This window comes from Populus trichocarpa, chromosome 1 (genome assembly GCF_000002775.5).
Source record: "Populus trichocarpa isolate Nisqually-1 chromosome 1, P.trichocarpa_v4.1, whole genome shotgun sequence".
NCBI lineage: Eukaryota > Viridiplantae > Streptophyta > Magnoliopsida > Malpighiales > Salicaceae > Populus > Populus trichocarpa.
Window position 1 is genome coordinate 33209627 of NC_037285.2, and position 15415 is coordinate 33225041.

At 34.6% G+C, this 15415-nt stretch overlaps 1 protein-coding gene across 5 annotated transcripts; it reads left to right on the forward strand.

The window, feature by feature from the left end:
* The first annotated feature begins 1193 nt into the window (after positions 1 to 1193).
* Positions 1194 to 6693, forward strand: LOC7461633 (histone H2A.Z-specific chaperone CHZ1). Of its 5 annotated transcripts, XR_002979762.2 has the most exons (3): positions 1195 to 2015; positions 2212 to 2475; positions 4237 to 4867. XR_002979762.2 is itself a non-coding variant. In XM_052450059.1 (2 exons), exon 1 carries the CDS (start codon positions 1311 to 1313, stop codon positions 2001 to 2003), a length of 693 nt encoding a protein of 230 aa, XP_052306019.1. In that variant the 5' UTR covers positions 1194 to 1310; the 3' UTR covers positions 2004 to 2015; positions 5001 to 6693. The 5 variants fall into 5 exon arrangements, 4 of the variants coding, with proteins under 4 accessions (XP_052306019.1, XP_024449015.1, XP_002300141.3 ...); XM_052450059.1 differs by lacking the exons at positions 2212 to 2475; positions 4237 to 4867 and adding an exon at positions 5001 to 6693 and having other exon boundaries at positions 1194 to 2015; XM_024593247.2 differs by lacking the exon at positions 2212 to 2475 and having other exon boundaries at positions 1194 to 2015; positions 4303 to 4867.
* The last annotated feature ends 8722 nt before the right edge of the window (positions 6694 to 15415 follow it).

Below are 15415 nucleotides of genomic sequence, written 5' to 3' on the forward strand. Positions count from 1 at the left end.
TATAAAATATACTTGTTTAAAAGGTAGAAGTTCAGTTTTATGTGGAGTGATTAGATTCTTGATTTTTTCGAACCTCAGATTCACCCAGAGATCCTGGGACTGGGAAGGATTTGATAGCACTTTATAACAACATTAGTCTTATTTTTGGGATGCTCATTGCGATTATACTTGTTATTGGTGCATTGAGCTTATACACATTTAAGCTCTGTCACTCCCACTGTATAGTTTGTGTTAGCACTTAGCAGGCCTTAAGATAGAAGTTTCTCGTGGATGGCTATTTCATTTTGAAGTCATTCTACGTTTGCTACTTCGTTCTTCTATATGGTTATGCAAATTTTTATGCTCTTCTTGATTGCGTAGCTGTAAAAACGCTGGTCGATCCCCGTCCTGCAGTGGTCTGGGTCGAAGAAAATATTGAAGAAAAAACCCTGTTATCCTGGTTGACTCGGGCCTGATCTTGTCAGAACCAGCTCTCAACTTGTATATGAGGATACCCTCTTCTAATGATCTGAGTCATGAATATATATATATATATATATATATATATATATATATATATATATGAAGTATACGTCACAATTCACTTTTAAAGCTGGTGGTTCTCATGGCCTCCATGTCTACCTAGGCATTTCATGGATCGATATATTCACATCCCCCTCTAGCTAGGCGTTCTTGGGCTTCCAATAAAAAAGAAGAAATGATTAATGATGATTTTGTTTTATAATTCACGGCACAAAATTTGAGTCTTATGATAGAAAATCCATATATAAAGTGGGTTGAAAATATTAAAACGAACAACTTTATTGCTTAAAGATGTAAACGAGCGAACCTCTCATAATCTTACCATACTTCATCGAAAAACCATGCTAATGATATTTTAGTTGGATTGAATTAAAATGAATTTATTTTAATATTTTTTTAAATAAAATAATATTGTTTTTTTAATTTTTTAAAAATCAATTTGAATTTTATTTTGAAAAGACCGAGTATTACTATGTCTATTCTTTTTAAATCTAGAATGCCTTAGTTTTTATTACATGTTGGTTTAATAACAGTTAAATAAATAAATTATAAACATAATTAAAAGAATTATAGAATTTATTGTTTTAAGTTTCAAATAGTATGGCCCAAGTAGAAACCAGATATATGAGGTGTGTAATTGAAAAGAAGAATAAACCTCGGGTGTCGTAAATAAAAACTTGTCAATAGAAGAAACTAATAATGAAGCCCTCCTTTTCTTTATTCACTACTTACTACCCCACAAACTCTCCTTACCGTAAACCCTAATTTTCTTCAATAAACCCCAAACAATGGCAGAAACCGAAACCCAAAACGAACCCACATTACCCACAAAACGCAAACTCGATGACGACCCAATTCCTGAAAACGATCAAGAACAAGATAATCACTACAACAAATCGCAAAAAATCGACTCACTCTCCAACAATTCACCAATCATCCAGGAGAAACTCACTGAGAACTCGCGAACTCTAGAACCTTCAATCGATAGCCAAAACGACAACGTACAAGAAGGAGAAGATGAAGATGGTAATCACTCCAACAAATCGCAAAAAATCGATTCACTCGCCAACAATTCACCAGTCATCCGAGAGAAACTCACTGAGAACTCGCAAACTCTAGAACCTTCAATCGATAACCAAAACGACACCGTACAAGAAGGAGAAGATGAAGATGAAGATGAAGACGAAGACGAAGATGGTGAGGAAGAAGATGGTGATTATGAGGATGAAGAAGAGAACAGGGAGGAAGCGGTGGTGGACAGGAAAGGAAAAGGGATATTGATTGAAGAAGGAGACGAAGACGACGACGACGACGGGAGTGAATTAGAGGGTGGCGATGATAGTGAGGAGGCAGAGGAGGATGATCCATTGGCTGAAGTTGATTTGGATAACATTTTACCATCGAGGACGCGAAGAAAAGTTGTGCATCCTGGAGTTTATATTGCTGCTTCTGCTGATGATGATGATGACAGTGATGCGTGATTTTAAAGCAAGGTCAGTGTTAAGAAAATCGAGGTTAATTTGCTTAGTCAAGTAGTAATTAGAATTTAGTGATTTCGCAATGCGGCAATGTATGTTCTAGCAACCTTGATTAGATATTTTGTTCTTTTTTTTTTTAATGATGCTCGTGGAATTGTAGATGTGGTAGTCTGTGGTTTCTCTTTTAAATTTTTTTTATTGCTTTTTGCAGAGGAAATAGAGTTAGGGTACGTTGGTGATGTTATCCTATGAGTGTTTGTCTTCAAAACCTAGTAGTAATGTTGAAGACGTATGAAGAAGAGATGCCAGGAGAGTTGCGCTAGTATGTTTTTTAATGAGCAATGTGGAGGAAAAAGATGAAATGAGTTTTTAAGTTGCAACAGTGGTGATGCTCCAGTAGGACCTTTTCGTTCTAGAGTTGGTAGGAAAGGATACCTGAGTGGTTGAGGTGTGTCGGAGAAAAACAAACATGTAGGTTAGCAACAACATGAAGGTGTAATAGTTGCCCCTAATTGGGCCATGATAACCATGTTAATCATTGTTCCCATCGAGTCTAATTTGCATGTTTGATATAGGAAAAAAAATCCATGAATTCATGATCTGGGAAAATGATTAATGAACTTTTATTTCTGTCCTGATAGAAATTTTCTTGCGTTAGAAAGAATGTTACTAAATGCTGCCCATCATCAATGCATGTTTCTGCCTTTCACAAGTTTATTTGAGTATTGCTTGCAGCTAGTTGAATAGTTGAACTCGTATATTGTTCTTCCCTGAACTTTGTTTGGGAGTGTGCAGAATATGATTGCTTGTTATAAACAAATAACTGGTAGCGAGTTCCACACCTGCATTAGGGATTGGAAATGAGTGGGAAAATATGTGTATGAATTTTGATCCTTGAAAATGAGTAGATAATTATGAGATTATGTAGTCCTGTGAATTAGTGGTAAAGAGTTAGGGGTACCTTTGTGTGGTTTCATGGGGTGCATCAACTCTTGGCAAACTTTTGGTGGGGCGCTCCAATGTATGCTTGGCAGTGTCATTGCCATGTTCGTAAATGATGCAAAGATAATAATGTGACAAATCTGTCCAAAACTATTGAGGGTATGGATTGCAGTTAAAACATTGAAAGAAGAGGTGTATTGGAGTTTGCTAGGATATGACTATCATGCTTTCTGAAACTAAAGTTGATTTGCTTTATTTGTGAGCTACAATGGGTGGGTCAATGTTACCTACAAAGTGGTAAGTGGTATGGATACGGATACTCTGTTCACTACCCCTCCCAGATCACGGTTTGAGGGTTTAAGCTTAGTGTGGTTGCTAGTTCGGGTCATGTTTCATTTTTATGAGGGTTGTCCGTATATATGCTATTGAGGTAGAGGTAATATTTTCCATTAACATTCTTGTAAGTTGAAGGTTGTGTAGAAAGTTACAAAATTATTAATATTCTTTTGGCTATTAACCATTGGATTGGTTTTGTTAAGATAATCATGTCATGTTTTACTTTCTATTTCAATAAAAAGATAGAAGTATTGAATGGATGCACGTAGACTAAAACTTCCAGAAAAGATATTTTCCAACTCTGGCTCTTGAAAATAGCGTACAAATTATCTCTTCCCAAAAAAACCTCTTGATCTTCTCCAGGCACGCAGCTGTACCAGCTTCTTTTCCTTTCTGTTTTATTTAAAGGCAACAAATTGAAAATCTCAGCCTAAATATGCTACCTTTTAGATTCCAGTTAATAACAGATAATTAATGAGCAATTGGTGTTTTCTTAAATTTTGTGTTTTTACAATTGGTGTTTTCTTAAATTTTTAGTTTTTTCGCTAAAGGGCCAATAATAATGGGATATGAGTAGTAAGTCTTATGGCAAAATTCCCACCCTCACTGCCCTGCTCCAAAGCACACAACTAAACTGTTTAGTTCCGTTCTGTTATAACTTCTGACCTCTGGATTTCCTGGAGAAAAGCATATTTCCTATTTATCCATATCATATGTTCTCACTTTGACTGGCCACTGCCCTAACACATCGACCATGGCAAGTTTTTCTAGTACTCTAAGAAGAGGGAAATAACCCACAGTTATCTGCCTAGTGATGAACTGTGTCTTGAGTCCCCATCTATCTTGGAGACAACCAGTACACTGGGGATATGCCATGTGGTTATTTCTTGTTCTAACTTGTACATTTCCTACTGGTTATGTGTTTTGATGCTGAACTTTAATCTTGTTTGTGTTTCAGCTTGATTCAGTTTGACCCTTCCAAATTTTAGCTAAATAAGAGTTTGGGTCTCAACCTTTCTTCTAGGGCAGCACAAGTGGCAATATGGCCGGTGGCAGGCCTATTGTTCCAGCCTCAGTTGGTCTCAATACCAATCATCCTGATCACAGTTACAAAATTAGCCTTCTTCAAGATTTTTCAACTAGGGATTGCACTGGGAGGTAGGTCTTGGGTGACATGTGCACACATTGGTGTGTAGAACCCTTCATGATGACCCAAATTTGGTTAAAGAATGAATAACTAGTCCAAGCCAATTACTCTCACGAATTCTAGATGTACCCAACTTACTTTAATCTGAGTTGCATTTGGAGGTTCGGAGTAGATTTTATTGGTGCTCCTAATAAAGTAGACTGCTCAACAGAACTTTTGAATTCCTTTTACTTTTATTCTCTAAAACAGAGTAGTGCAGAAGAATTAATGAGTAAATTAGAACATATTGATTGTTATATGCATGTTATTGTTAAATTGTTTCTGCGATACGGCCACTCTTTGAACTTTCTGTGGTGTGTTTGGAAGGCTGGATCCTTTGGGACTTGACTATCAGTTTATCAAATAAACTTTGAAATCCAGATTCTTCTGTTTTCGATATTTATTCAAATTCCCATTTCCTTGTTCTCTCAAGCTCTAGTTTATGCCGCGTAGTTATTTTGTATGTCATGGCACTGTTGAGATATCTTTTGGCCCAGTTTAATTAGTTGTCTTAGTGTCTCTTGAGCTGTTGTCAGCCACAATGATAGTGTACGCAGGCAATGTGTGGAGCAGCTGCATGGTCCTCACAGGACCACGCACTTACCTCACAACTGTACTGTTCTTAAACACAATGCTGGGAGGATTATGTTATCTCAGGGTGCAAATATGTCCTCAGGCCAGCTGGTTCAGAGCATGATAACGAAGTTGCTGGTGCTTCGGTCCCTGCTTTATTTCAAGGTCCTCCCTTAGTTTTTGCTGTAAGAACTTGCCTTTGTTTTGCTTGCATCTTAATGGATGTACACATTTGAGCACCTCCTCAGGTGCATATTTCTTGAAATGAAAATCGAGCAGGTCTATTTCCGTACTCTCAACGTCCCGCAATCAACTCATTTGAAATGAAAATGGACCACCCAAGCGTGGATTTCATATAATTGATTGCATAGAAAAAACGGTGTCACATTGGAACTGATAGTAACCGGGAAAACGCTGTAGAAGTGGCAGAATTCTGGTGTGCATCTTATCATTGATGTTGGCTTTCAGCTTTAGAATCAGTACGCCTACAAGTCAATTAATTGTCTGCATTCTTGCATTATAGCATGGCCACCATGCTCTTAGCGCTCATCTATATCAGGGATGAGGATCCATAGCTGAGGCCTAGCGTTCACAGTCTTGCTAGATGAGAAGCCAACTTTACCTTTCAGCCTCCTACCATTACTTGTATGTAGAAAATGGCCATTGGCTTATTGAGGTTTAGTTTACACGCGCCACTTCCAAAGTCTCACCCTGGACCAGCTGACGACATGGTATCTGAATAGATGAAGACACATCGTAGGTTCACCATTGGCCAATCAAAGCCTCTCCTTTACAAAAGATAGGATGCTGACATCAACCGACCATTTACGTGGTCCTTTACCTCCGACTCCCTTCCTCGCTCCGCCCTTCATTTTTTTTTCTCGACCTCTTCTTGAGTGGAGACCATGACCCTTTTGTCCCTCCTGCTCTCTCTCTCTCTCTCTCTCTCTCTCTCTCTTTCTCTCTCTCTCGCATTACTTACAAAAAAGTTTCGTTGTGGGGCAAAGCTTTTTGGACCATCTGAATCAATAAAAGGGACATCTTATGTTTCGTCTCCCTTTCAACAGAGTCCAATCCCTATTTCCTCCCTACAATTATACGTGCCAGGACTCAGGACCACCATGCATTGCCATGCGTTATGATGCCTCCTGCCTCCATTTGAGCTCAATTTGCTTCCAAAATCAGGGTTTTCCCACTGTTTTTTCATGACATGAATCACACCCATATGCTGTGTAACTTTAAATTACTGCAGCAATTGTGCTGCGCACATGCCCCATTTGGTGTCTAGATAGAAAGGGAATTGAGCTTCCAGTTTGTTGATTAGATAATATCTTGTTTAAGCTCTCACATGACTTGATGCATATCACATGGAAGCAATTCTAGGAAATGATGGGAAGGGCAATTGAAGATGGAAATGATCATGAGTGGTGCCTCTTTTTGAAGAATAGTTTGTTTTTTCCCCTCTTCCCCTTTCACTTTCAATTATGCCCTTCTCCTTGTAATTATATGCAAGTGGGGCTATAATTTTATTTGTTTTAGCCGGCCTTTTGGCCTAACAACTCCCTCTTAAAAGGCAGTAAATATCAATCTTTTTGGATGCTGTTCGTTGTGCTCCCATTAACGTTGTTGCTTAATTAATCACGTAGTCATACTTAATTGTTACTCCATGATTTTGTTCAGGTTGAGGGCTAATTAATGCCAGGCTAAATCTACTAGCAGGCATTAGGCTAGAAGATAGAAACACTTCCACTAATTTTATTTATTAAAAAATAAGAAGAAGAAAAAAAACTAATCCCAAAAGCACCTTTATCACGTTACTTTTCTTCCTTAAACAAGCGAGGACCTTCTCTCCATCATATAAACCTTATAATAGTTTATAGAACCGCAAATTATGTCATGTCAGGCAGTCAACCATGGCAGCTCAGCTTATTCGAAGCGGATCTTAGCCTCTCTCCATTGCTCCACGCTCATCAACCAATTGAGCAGATAGTGCCAGCTCACCATGTATAAAGCACACGAAACGTTCTAAACATGGCTTCTTTTTTCTTTTCTTTTTAATTTATCATTTGGAGATTCATTGGATTTTATCTGCAAATCTTCGCATAGTGCGAGTGAAATCCAATATATATATATATATATATAATAGAAGGTGGTACTCATCTTCTTCTTTAAACTCATTGGCTATATATTAAGATTTGAGTGAGTAAAATATATCATTTAAAAATGGAAATCTGAAATATTAACTGCTGGGTGTCCCTCGACGCGAACACCTCGAAATCTCCACGAGAAAAACGAAAGAGCTTCCATAGATGCTCTAGTAGGTGAATGATGATCCAATAAAGAAGCTCAAGATTTCTATACCAAATCCAATCGAACCTTCACTAACGTACGCATACAATATTGAATTAGGAATTAGTGCTCATGATTCAACATCACCTAACATGAAAGACAAGGAAAATGAGAAAAAAGTCGTTGGATTATGCAAGCTTTATGTTGCCTTACAGTTGTGATTCTTGCTCAACTTTCTACATGTTGTCATCAATCGCATTCCAGCACTTGCACCTCAGAAGATTTCTTTATAGCTTGGAGGAGAGCCTAGACCATGGTCCAAGGAGCTTCGGTGCTATATAAACCAGGCTCAGCGTGCTGTTAGCATGAGTCATCTAGCCAGCTAGCTCTAATATTCTTGGCCGCCGTTAGGGCATGGATCGTAGGAAGAAGATAAACAATTAATGGTACTGCCATCAAAGAATAACCAGTCACGAAGGACTACCCCACAATCGCCTGGCTAGTGATGCTCCTTAATTAGCAATGGCCCACGTTAACGAATTAAACAAGGTAGGTTAAAATTTTGGAAAGACTAGTCCGCTTGAAAATCTCCGCGTGGCTTAACCAGGTGGGGCTCTGCCATGCTTGGCTCTGCATGTTCAAAGTTCAAACACGGGTTCATGCCGCAAAAAACCAACAGAAGAGACACCAACGGTCCACCACTAGGGTACTGTGCTCTCTAGAGTCTTAACGAAACATGTGTGTTTGGTAAAGTATTTTTTAATTAAAAATATATTAGAATAATATTTTTTTCAGTTTTTTATATTAATATATCAAAATTATTAAAAAATAAAATAATATATTAATTTAAAACTCTTTAAATGAATAAAATAAAAAAACAAGTTATAGCGCAAACTAAATAGCCATAAGTTTATAAAAGAAACCCTATTTTAGCCTTTCTTTTGTTCCAAATGCAAGTAATTAACATTGTATAACGTTGTTATGCAAATCCATGCTTTATTGGTGGCATTTGTTTTTACTATTTTCATGAGCTCTTCAAGGTATGTTTGAAAGTATAATAATAATTGTTTTTTAAAATATTTTATTTGAAAATATATTAAAATAATATTTTTTTTATTTTTTAAAAATTATTCTTAACATCATTATATTAAAACAATTCAAAAATATAAAAAAATTAAGTTTAAGTAAAAAAAATCAATTTTTTTAAATGTTGTTTGGAACGCAATTCCAAACAGCCTATAAATGCTTTTATGCAAGTTATTAAAATAAGTATGATATAACTCAATCACCAGTTTTAGTTTTAGAATTTATCTTTCAAGCTAGATATAGGCTCTTTTTCTTCTTTGTGTATTGGATGGGTGTTTGAGAGTGTGGTAACAATTGCTTTTCAAAATACTTTTTGCTCGGAAAAGCATCAAAATAATGTTTTTTTTGTAATTTATTTTTTACAGTAGCACATCAAAATAATACAAAAACACTAAAAGAATTAATTTGAAAAAAATATATTAAATTTTAACAAAAATACAAGTTAAAACTCACTCTCACACACCTAAACACCCCGAAAGCATTTAAAGATTACATACAAGTTAGATGGAATATTTTATTTAATGTTAAAATTTGATAGACAAAGGGTTGAGATTGTTTAATGTGGATTAAGTTCGGGATAAATTCGAAAAACCAAAAGGTTTAGAATTTAATTCATAACAAGGCAATACATTAGGGGTTAATTATATTGGGTTTTTCCAAATTTATACGTGTATTTCAAAAGAAAGGAGTGGAAAGTATGTCCCTCGGAAATATCCGATTTTGACCCATATAGTTTAAAGTTTCCCAACCAATCATATATAATACTGACAAAAGTGGAACTTTTATTTATTTATTTAGAATAAATAAATAAATTCGAATGGTGGGCTTGCTTCCTATTTCATTAATTAGCTATATATCAAGGATTAGGGATTAATTATGATGGAACTTCTGAAAACTCTAGAGATGGTCTTGAAAAAACTGAAACTTCGTGGGCGAAAGTGGAATATTTATATAAAGCGAACATATATTTTATTACAAAAAAATAATAATAAAAATCATTGCTTTTGATATCCCTATATATACTCTGCCTTGAAATAAATACACAACACAAGTTCTTAAAAAAAAAAAAGAGAGAGACAAAATTCCATTTGTAATCGATTATCCATTGGACACCAAGTGGGATCAGAGAAAGATTCATGTGAAGGTAAATAATTATGTTTAAAATATTTATGTTTTTTTGGATGACTACTCAAAGTAAATAATTCTAAGAATAAATATTCAGAAAAAAAAAGAAAAAAAGAAATGAATTATATGCAATAATTTGCAGCTCCTAATATGACAATAAGTCATCTCATCAAAGCTACCAAAAGTTGTTCTTCGGTCAAACATGCATCCCACTCGAAAGAAAGAAAGAAAGAAAAAAGCCGCAGCTGCAGCTTTAGAATATATACGAAGGTTGACATTATAGGCTAGATTAATATATATCATCCTAATCCTGGCAATCTGTGGTGGATTAATGCTTGACAGCAAAGATTTAGTTAGGTATCAAGTAGACTTGACGAATCCCTAACTTATTTAGTCGTAATTAATTAAGTTGCATTGCAAGCTCAATAATCACGTTTGATATGGCTGCATGTATGAATTATTAATTATGCCTCTTTTTTTCTTTTCTTTTCTTTTCTTCAAGGAAATTAAGGGCTCCATGATTGTCTGGTTTCAAGCCACAATGGATCATTGGATCTAGAAAGGCCTTGTTTCAGAGCATGCATCTGCAAAATATGCTCTGGGAGCTGGATGGAAGGAATTTGGAGGGGATTAGCAAAATATTGAAGGAAAGTAATTTTACTTTGCTTGGGAGAAAGGTAAGGGGAAAAGGAAAGTGGATGGCAAATTTCACGCTGGACCCACCAAAACCCATTCCCACCAGGCTGAGGAGAAAGCATGATGGGAAAGTATAAATTTAAAGAAAGATTTAATTAACCTTCGTTTTCAAGTAAGCTTTTGTTGTTTTTTTCTTTGGTAGGAATTTGGAATGAATAAAAGATCAGAAAAATTAACTACATTACATTTTTTTTCTTTCTTTGGTTTGAAAAGACAAAGGTAAACTACTTGATTTGATATTTTTTTCACTTTATAATTAATTTTTTTAATATTACACTTTGCATCTTAGTCAAAACAAATTTAAAAAATCAACAACAACAAAAAAAAAACAATAATACTTCCATATATATATATATATATATATATATATATATATATATATATATATATATATATATATATTAAAGCATTCTTTTCTCTCTAAAAAACAACTCCTACATGGGGCCAAGTGAGAGAACATCAATTTGAAAACCGAATGGTATATTTTTGGCTGTGAACGAGGGAGAGGATCAAGAAAGACATGGCTATGAAGGTCGCTAAAAGATCTCTGTGTAGTAGAAATCATCATTTACGCCCTACAAAAAGAAGCTAAGGAAAACACGTACAGTTTTTGTAGAATGAGCTTGCACGAAGTAAAAAGGGTCATTAGCAAATAGATTAGGAGTGTATATATATATAGGGAGTTAATAGAAGTGGGATCGGACTCCACAAAGTCAGCTTTTGAAAGTGAGATCTGATCATTACATCTCTTAATTAAGACAGCCACCTCGTACCATTTCAATGGAATATTGGTTAATCTTCAGATCTTTCCTTAATTACCATATGAAACTGACTTTGATCATGGGACTATATATATATAACACTTCAATGGCCCTTTTTTTTTTTTTTTTTTTTTAACATCAATCGATTGCTTGTATCATAATATAAGCACCTTACAAATTACATGATTTTCAGATCCTCTGCAAGAAGGAGAGGAAGGCCAGGAGAAACTCCAAAAAATTATGCTTCCTTGCTCCATTAATTCTACTAGCGAGGAAAGTTGGGCAAAGGGGGTTGGTGGCTCTGTGGGAGAGAGAGGGGAAGAAGATGATGAAAAATAATGAGGGTTAGGTTTTCTAGTTATTTTAAAATTAATAAATTCATTTGCTATATTCCTCACATGCACTAATTATTTTTGAGATTTCATATCAAACTAAAATACTTTAGGGATCTTACAAAAACATATAAAACTATTTTTATTCAAATTATTATATGCACATAATTTAATATATTTTTTAAAATAAAAATACACTATATAAAGATAATTTGTTTTTCAAATATATGATATTAATTAACCACAGATATATAATAAGAATTAAACATCATAAGTTAATTTGACAATTTATGCTAGACATTTTAAGGTCATATATATACATTAAAAAGAAATATCGAGCATAAGGGATCAACCACCAAATTTTTCAAAAAAAAAAAAAAAAGAGTATAAGGGGGGGCTAAATGATTAATTCAAGAAAAAATAATCCTAATTAAAACATGAAATTCGAAGAGGGGGAAAGGAGGAGAATAAAAGCGTGCACAATACATGGAATGGAACTCTTTCCGAGAGAGAGAGAGAGGGAGAGAGAGATTGAAGATGTTACAACTTACATGTATTGTGGGTGACAAAATTGACATGGCAGGACAGGACAGAAGATGATGTTAAAACAACAGCAATTTACCAGGAAATAATAGCAGTACTATATATACATGTAACAGCAGCAACAACAACTGGGTCAGTGGCTGGTTTTCAGCATAATTGAGGTATAATGTTTTGCAAAATGACAAAAAACAAAAAAACACAACATTTTCCTATGATTTGTCAAGCAAGTAAAGAGAATCCCAGATGGCATGGGTTTTTTTTTGGTCGGGAACCACCCCTTGCATGTCTTTATATTCTTTCAATTTCACCCTTTACTGTGCTTTTTTACCTGACGTAGCATTACCATACATCAGTTTTGTTTTGAATTTAAGATATTAGCAGTCCGTTTCAGAAAAACAAAATATTTATATAGCAATTTACTGGGAATTAAGTTATAATAAAAAATTTTATTATATTTTTCACAATCTTTATTTACAGTCACATAACAAGGTAACACATACGTAACATCATTCTAAAATTCCCTCACCCTAGGCAATGATCATTTCCTATGTGTATATGTACAATCCACGGCTTATAGCATCATATTCATTTATTGGAACATGATGCGCGCAGTAAGTGTGTGTCTATATATGTTAACGTAATTATGTGTATGGTCATGATGTAATAAAAAGATCCAAGTAGTTAGAGGATAATGTTAATGTTTATGTCTTGATAATTAATTAATTTTTTTATTCTAATAATCTGATTTATACTTTTTAGTCGAACTAGCTGGTGGCTTGTGTGTGACACTTGCAAATGTTCTATTTGGTGAATTCAAAGACTCTCCAATACTCAAGTAAGTATTTTTTTAAAAAAAAAACAATGATATTGTAAAAAAAACTCTGAAAAAAATGTCGGAAAAGGAGATTAAGAACCCCTTTTCATGGGGATCTAATAGGTCTCACTTTTCTTCTCCTTTGATCGAGGGAACGACTCAAAAATCTTATTTTTCTGATAGTATTTAACTCTTCTTTTCAAAGAAAAAAATATATCTAATTTAATTAGAGAAAAAACATCTCTAATTTTATTTGAGAGAAAATATCTTTGTATACGTGTTGGCTCGATATTTGGATAGACCCAAGGATGCCGAAACAATTAAACAGTTCACTGACTCATATATGTTTAAGCTCAGTGCTTAGCTAGGTCTAGGAATGTCTGGTCTAGTAGTTCGCCAGACCTATATATACTCGAACTCAGCGTTTGACTGAGCTCAAGAATGCCGGGTACAGTCAAAATATTGGATTATTTTCGTGCCTATAAATTCCTTTAAATGAGGGAAAATAAGAATAAGACATGTTTATCTTGGTATGCATGGTTCTTGTTCTTTTCTACTGGCTCTTAAGGTTGTCCTGATCATGACAGTGAGGAAAAAATTATGTGCTCAGTTCGTATATGTTACTCCGACAAAACCAAAACTGTGAAAAGGAAGTAAATTAACAGTGCAAGAAGCTTGCTTGAGTTATGGAAAAATTATACTTTATAATACAGGTGAATCTCCGGTCTCCACCCACGACAGCTGCGAGTGATAAAGTCCTGCTTCATTTTAATTACTAATCAATTAATTAATATCATCCAATCATTTAGAGATTTTCAAGAAAATGTTCAGTCAATGAGAAGAATTTGAAAGGTAAGAAGGGTACTTGCAGGGTCATCGGTATTTTTTTTTTTTTTGCATCTCAATAATTATGGTAATTAATCTTAAATCAGTTTTCTCACATAAAAACAAAGTTTTTCCACTTAGATTAGTGCTTTTAATTTTTTGTCCTGTTGCATTTTCTTGAATTCCAACTCAAAATGCAACCAAGTCTGATCCCGACATGAATTTCGAAACACAAAAGCAAAAGCATCTTTGACTTTAGAGTTGGCAAGGTTCATTTCGAGATGGGTACAAATTAAGACATTGAAGTTATTAGGTTTAATTTGGTGGGTATGCTCATTAAATTTACATCTTTTTTTGCTATATATATTCTAAATAAGTTAGAGCCATTGAAATTGGTGCGATGGTTTAGTTCCTTCAGCCTGATCCTGATAGAGCAGCTTCTTTGTTTGAAAAAAAATATTTGAGAATACATAAACTTGAATAATTCACCAATGATCACAGATTATGTTCTCTCGTAGCAAAGGCTTGAACAAGGCATATTGTTTCAAGGAAGAACCGGCCTAGTTATCATTTCCACAAACCAAAAAGCAAGCCTAAAGTTGCTATTCGCACCATGACAATTTGACTCATGAGGCGGCTCCAAGCCAAGAAACCATTGGATAAAAGAGTGAGCCTATGGCAGCAGGTGGTCAGAGCCACAAATGATTGGCGAGATTGCAATTCACAGCCAGCCATGGGATTAAACTTGAACGTGTCTTTGCTAGAATCATAGTATATTTATTTACTTTGTACTTTACACGGTGAAAATTTAGACGAGAGAGCTCTCATGCCGGCCACGGTATTGGCAGGTATACTTTTTATTATTGTTGACGAGTGACTACCATGCTTTGCTTTGCTTTTCTGGGCCGAGGAAGAAAGGTTTAGAATTAATGCACTTTTTTATAGTACTTTACATCAATCCAAAACCTAACCAGAGTAATAAAAAGGAGGAGGGCCATCTCAATCATTGGGAATTTGGGATATAATTAACAGCTCTTATAGAACCCTAATGAAGACGCCATTTTCGTTTTAAAGCAATAAAAGATATATGTCAGTAGAAACTGATCCATACACGACCTTGGATTGTTATTTGTAACGGCAAGAGGGTTGCTTGCAAACGCAGTTTCCTGCGTTTTGTAGGGGAAAAGGAGATATGTGCTTTTAATCGCAGCACTGTTGGAGTTTGTTCCTGGATAAGGAAATACGCAGTGGAAGTCTAATTATCAGCTACATAAAGATGATGCCCTCCCCCTTCTTTTTCCCTTTTTTTTTTTTTTTTTTTGTCTTGTCGTTGTTACAAATTAAAGTAGAAATACTGTTGCCAAACTAAATAGTTGTGTTTAGTTGCATCTGTGTACTTGCATATAAAGTACATGAGAGTGATTATTAGTGAGCATTGATATGTCATAACCCCCCATTCTTTCTTGTGTTTTTAAAAATTATATTTTTAATCAAACTTAATTTTTGGTAATTCATTTAATTTTAATGACGATGACACGATAAAAAAATTAAGGAGTGAAATAAAAAAAAAGAAAACAAAAAGGACTAATGGTGATTAGGAATTAAAAATAATAATGGGAAATTATGCAAAAAATAAATAAATAGGATCAGGCAAAATTAAAAAAATTAATGAAAGAGATCTTGCACTTTAAAAAGATGAAGTTTAATTAATTAGAAATCTATTGTCATGATTTTTTTTCTGTGTTCAATTAATTATGATTGTTTATAAAAATTGAGTTGGGTGAAATATTTGTGTTTTTTTTATAATGAATATGCTTGGGGTAATAATTAATTTATTATGGGTTAATGTAAATTAGATAATTAAAGGAAATAATTCAAAAACCGAGTACCTATTGATTGTTATTTCA

Bases quoted from the DNA above. Each gene is read 5' to 3' on its own strand.
- LOC7461633 (XM_052450059.1), top strand. From the start codon at position 1,311: ATGGCAGAAACCGAAACCCAAAACGAACCCACATTACCCACAAAACGC.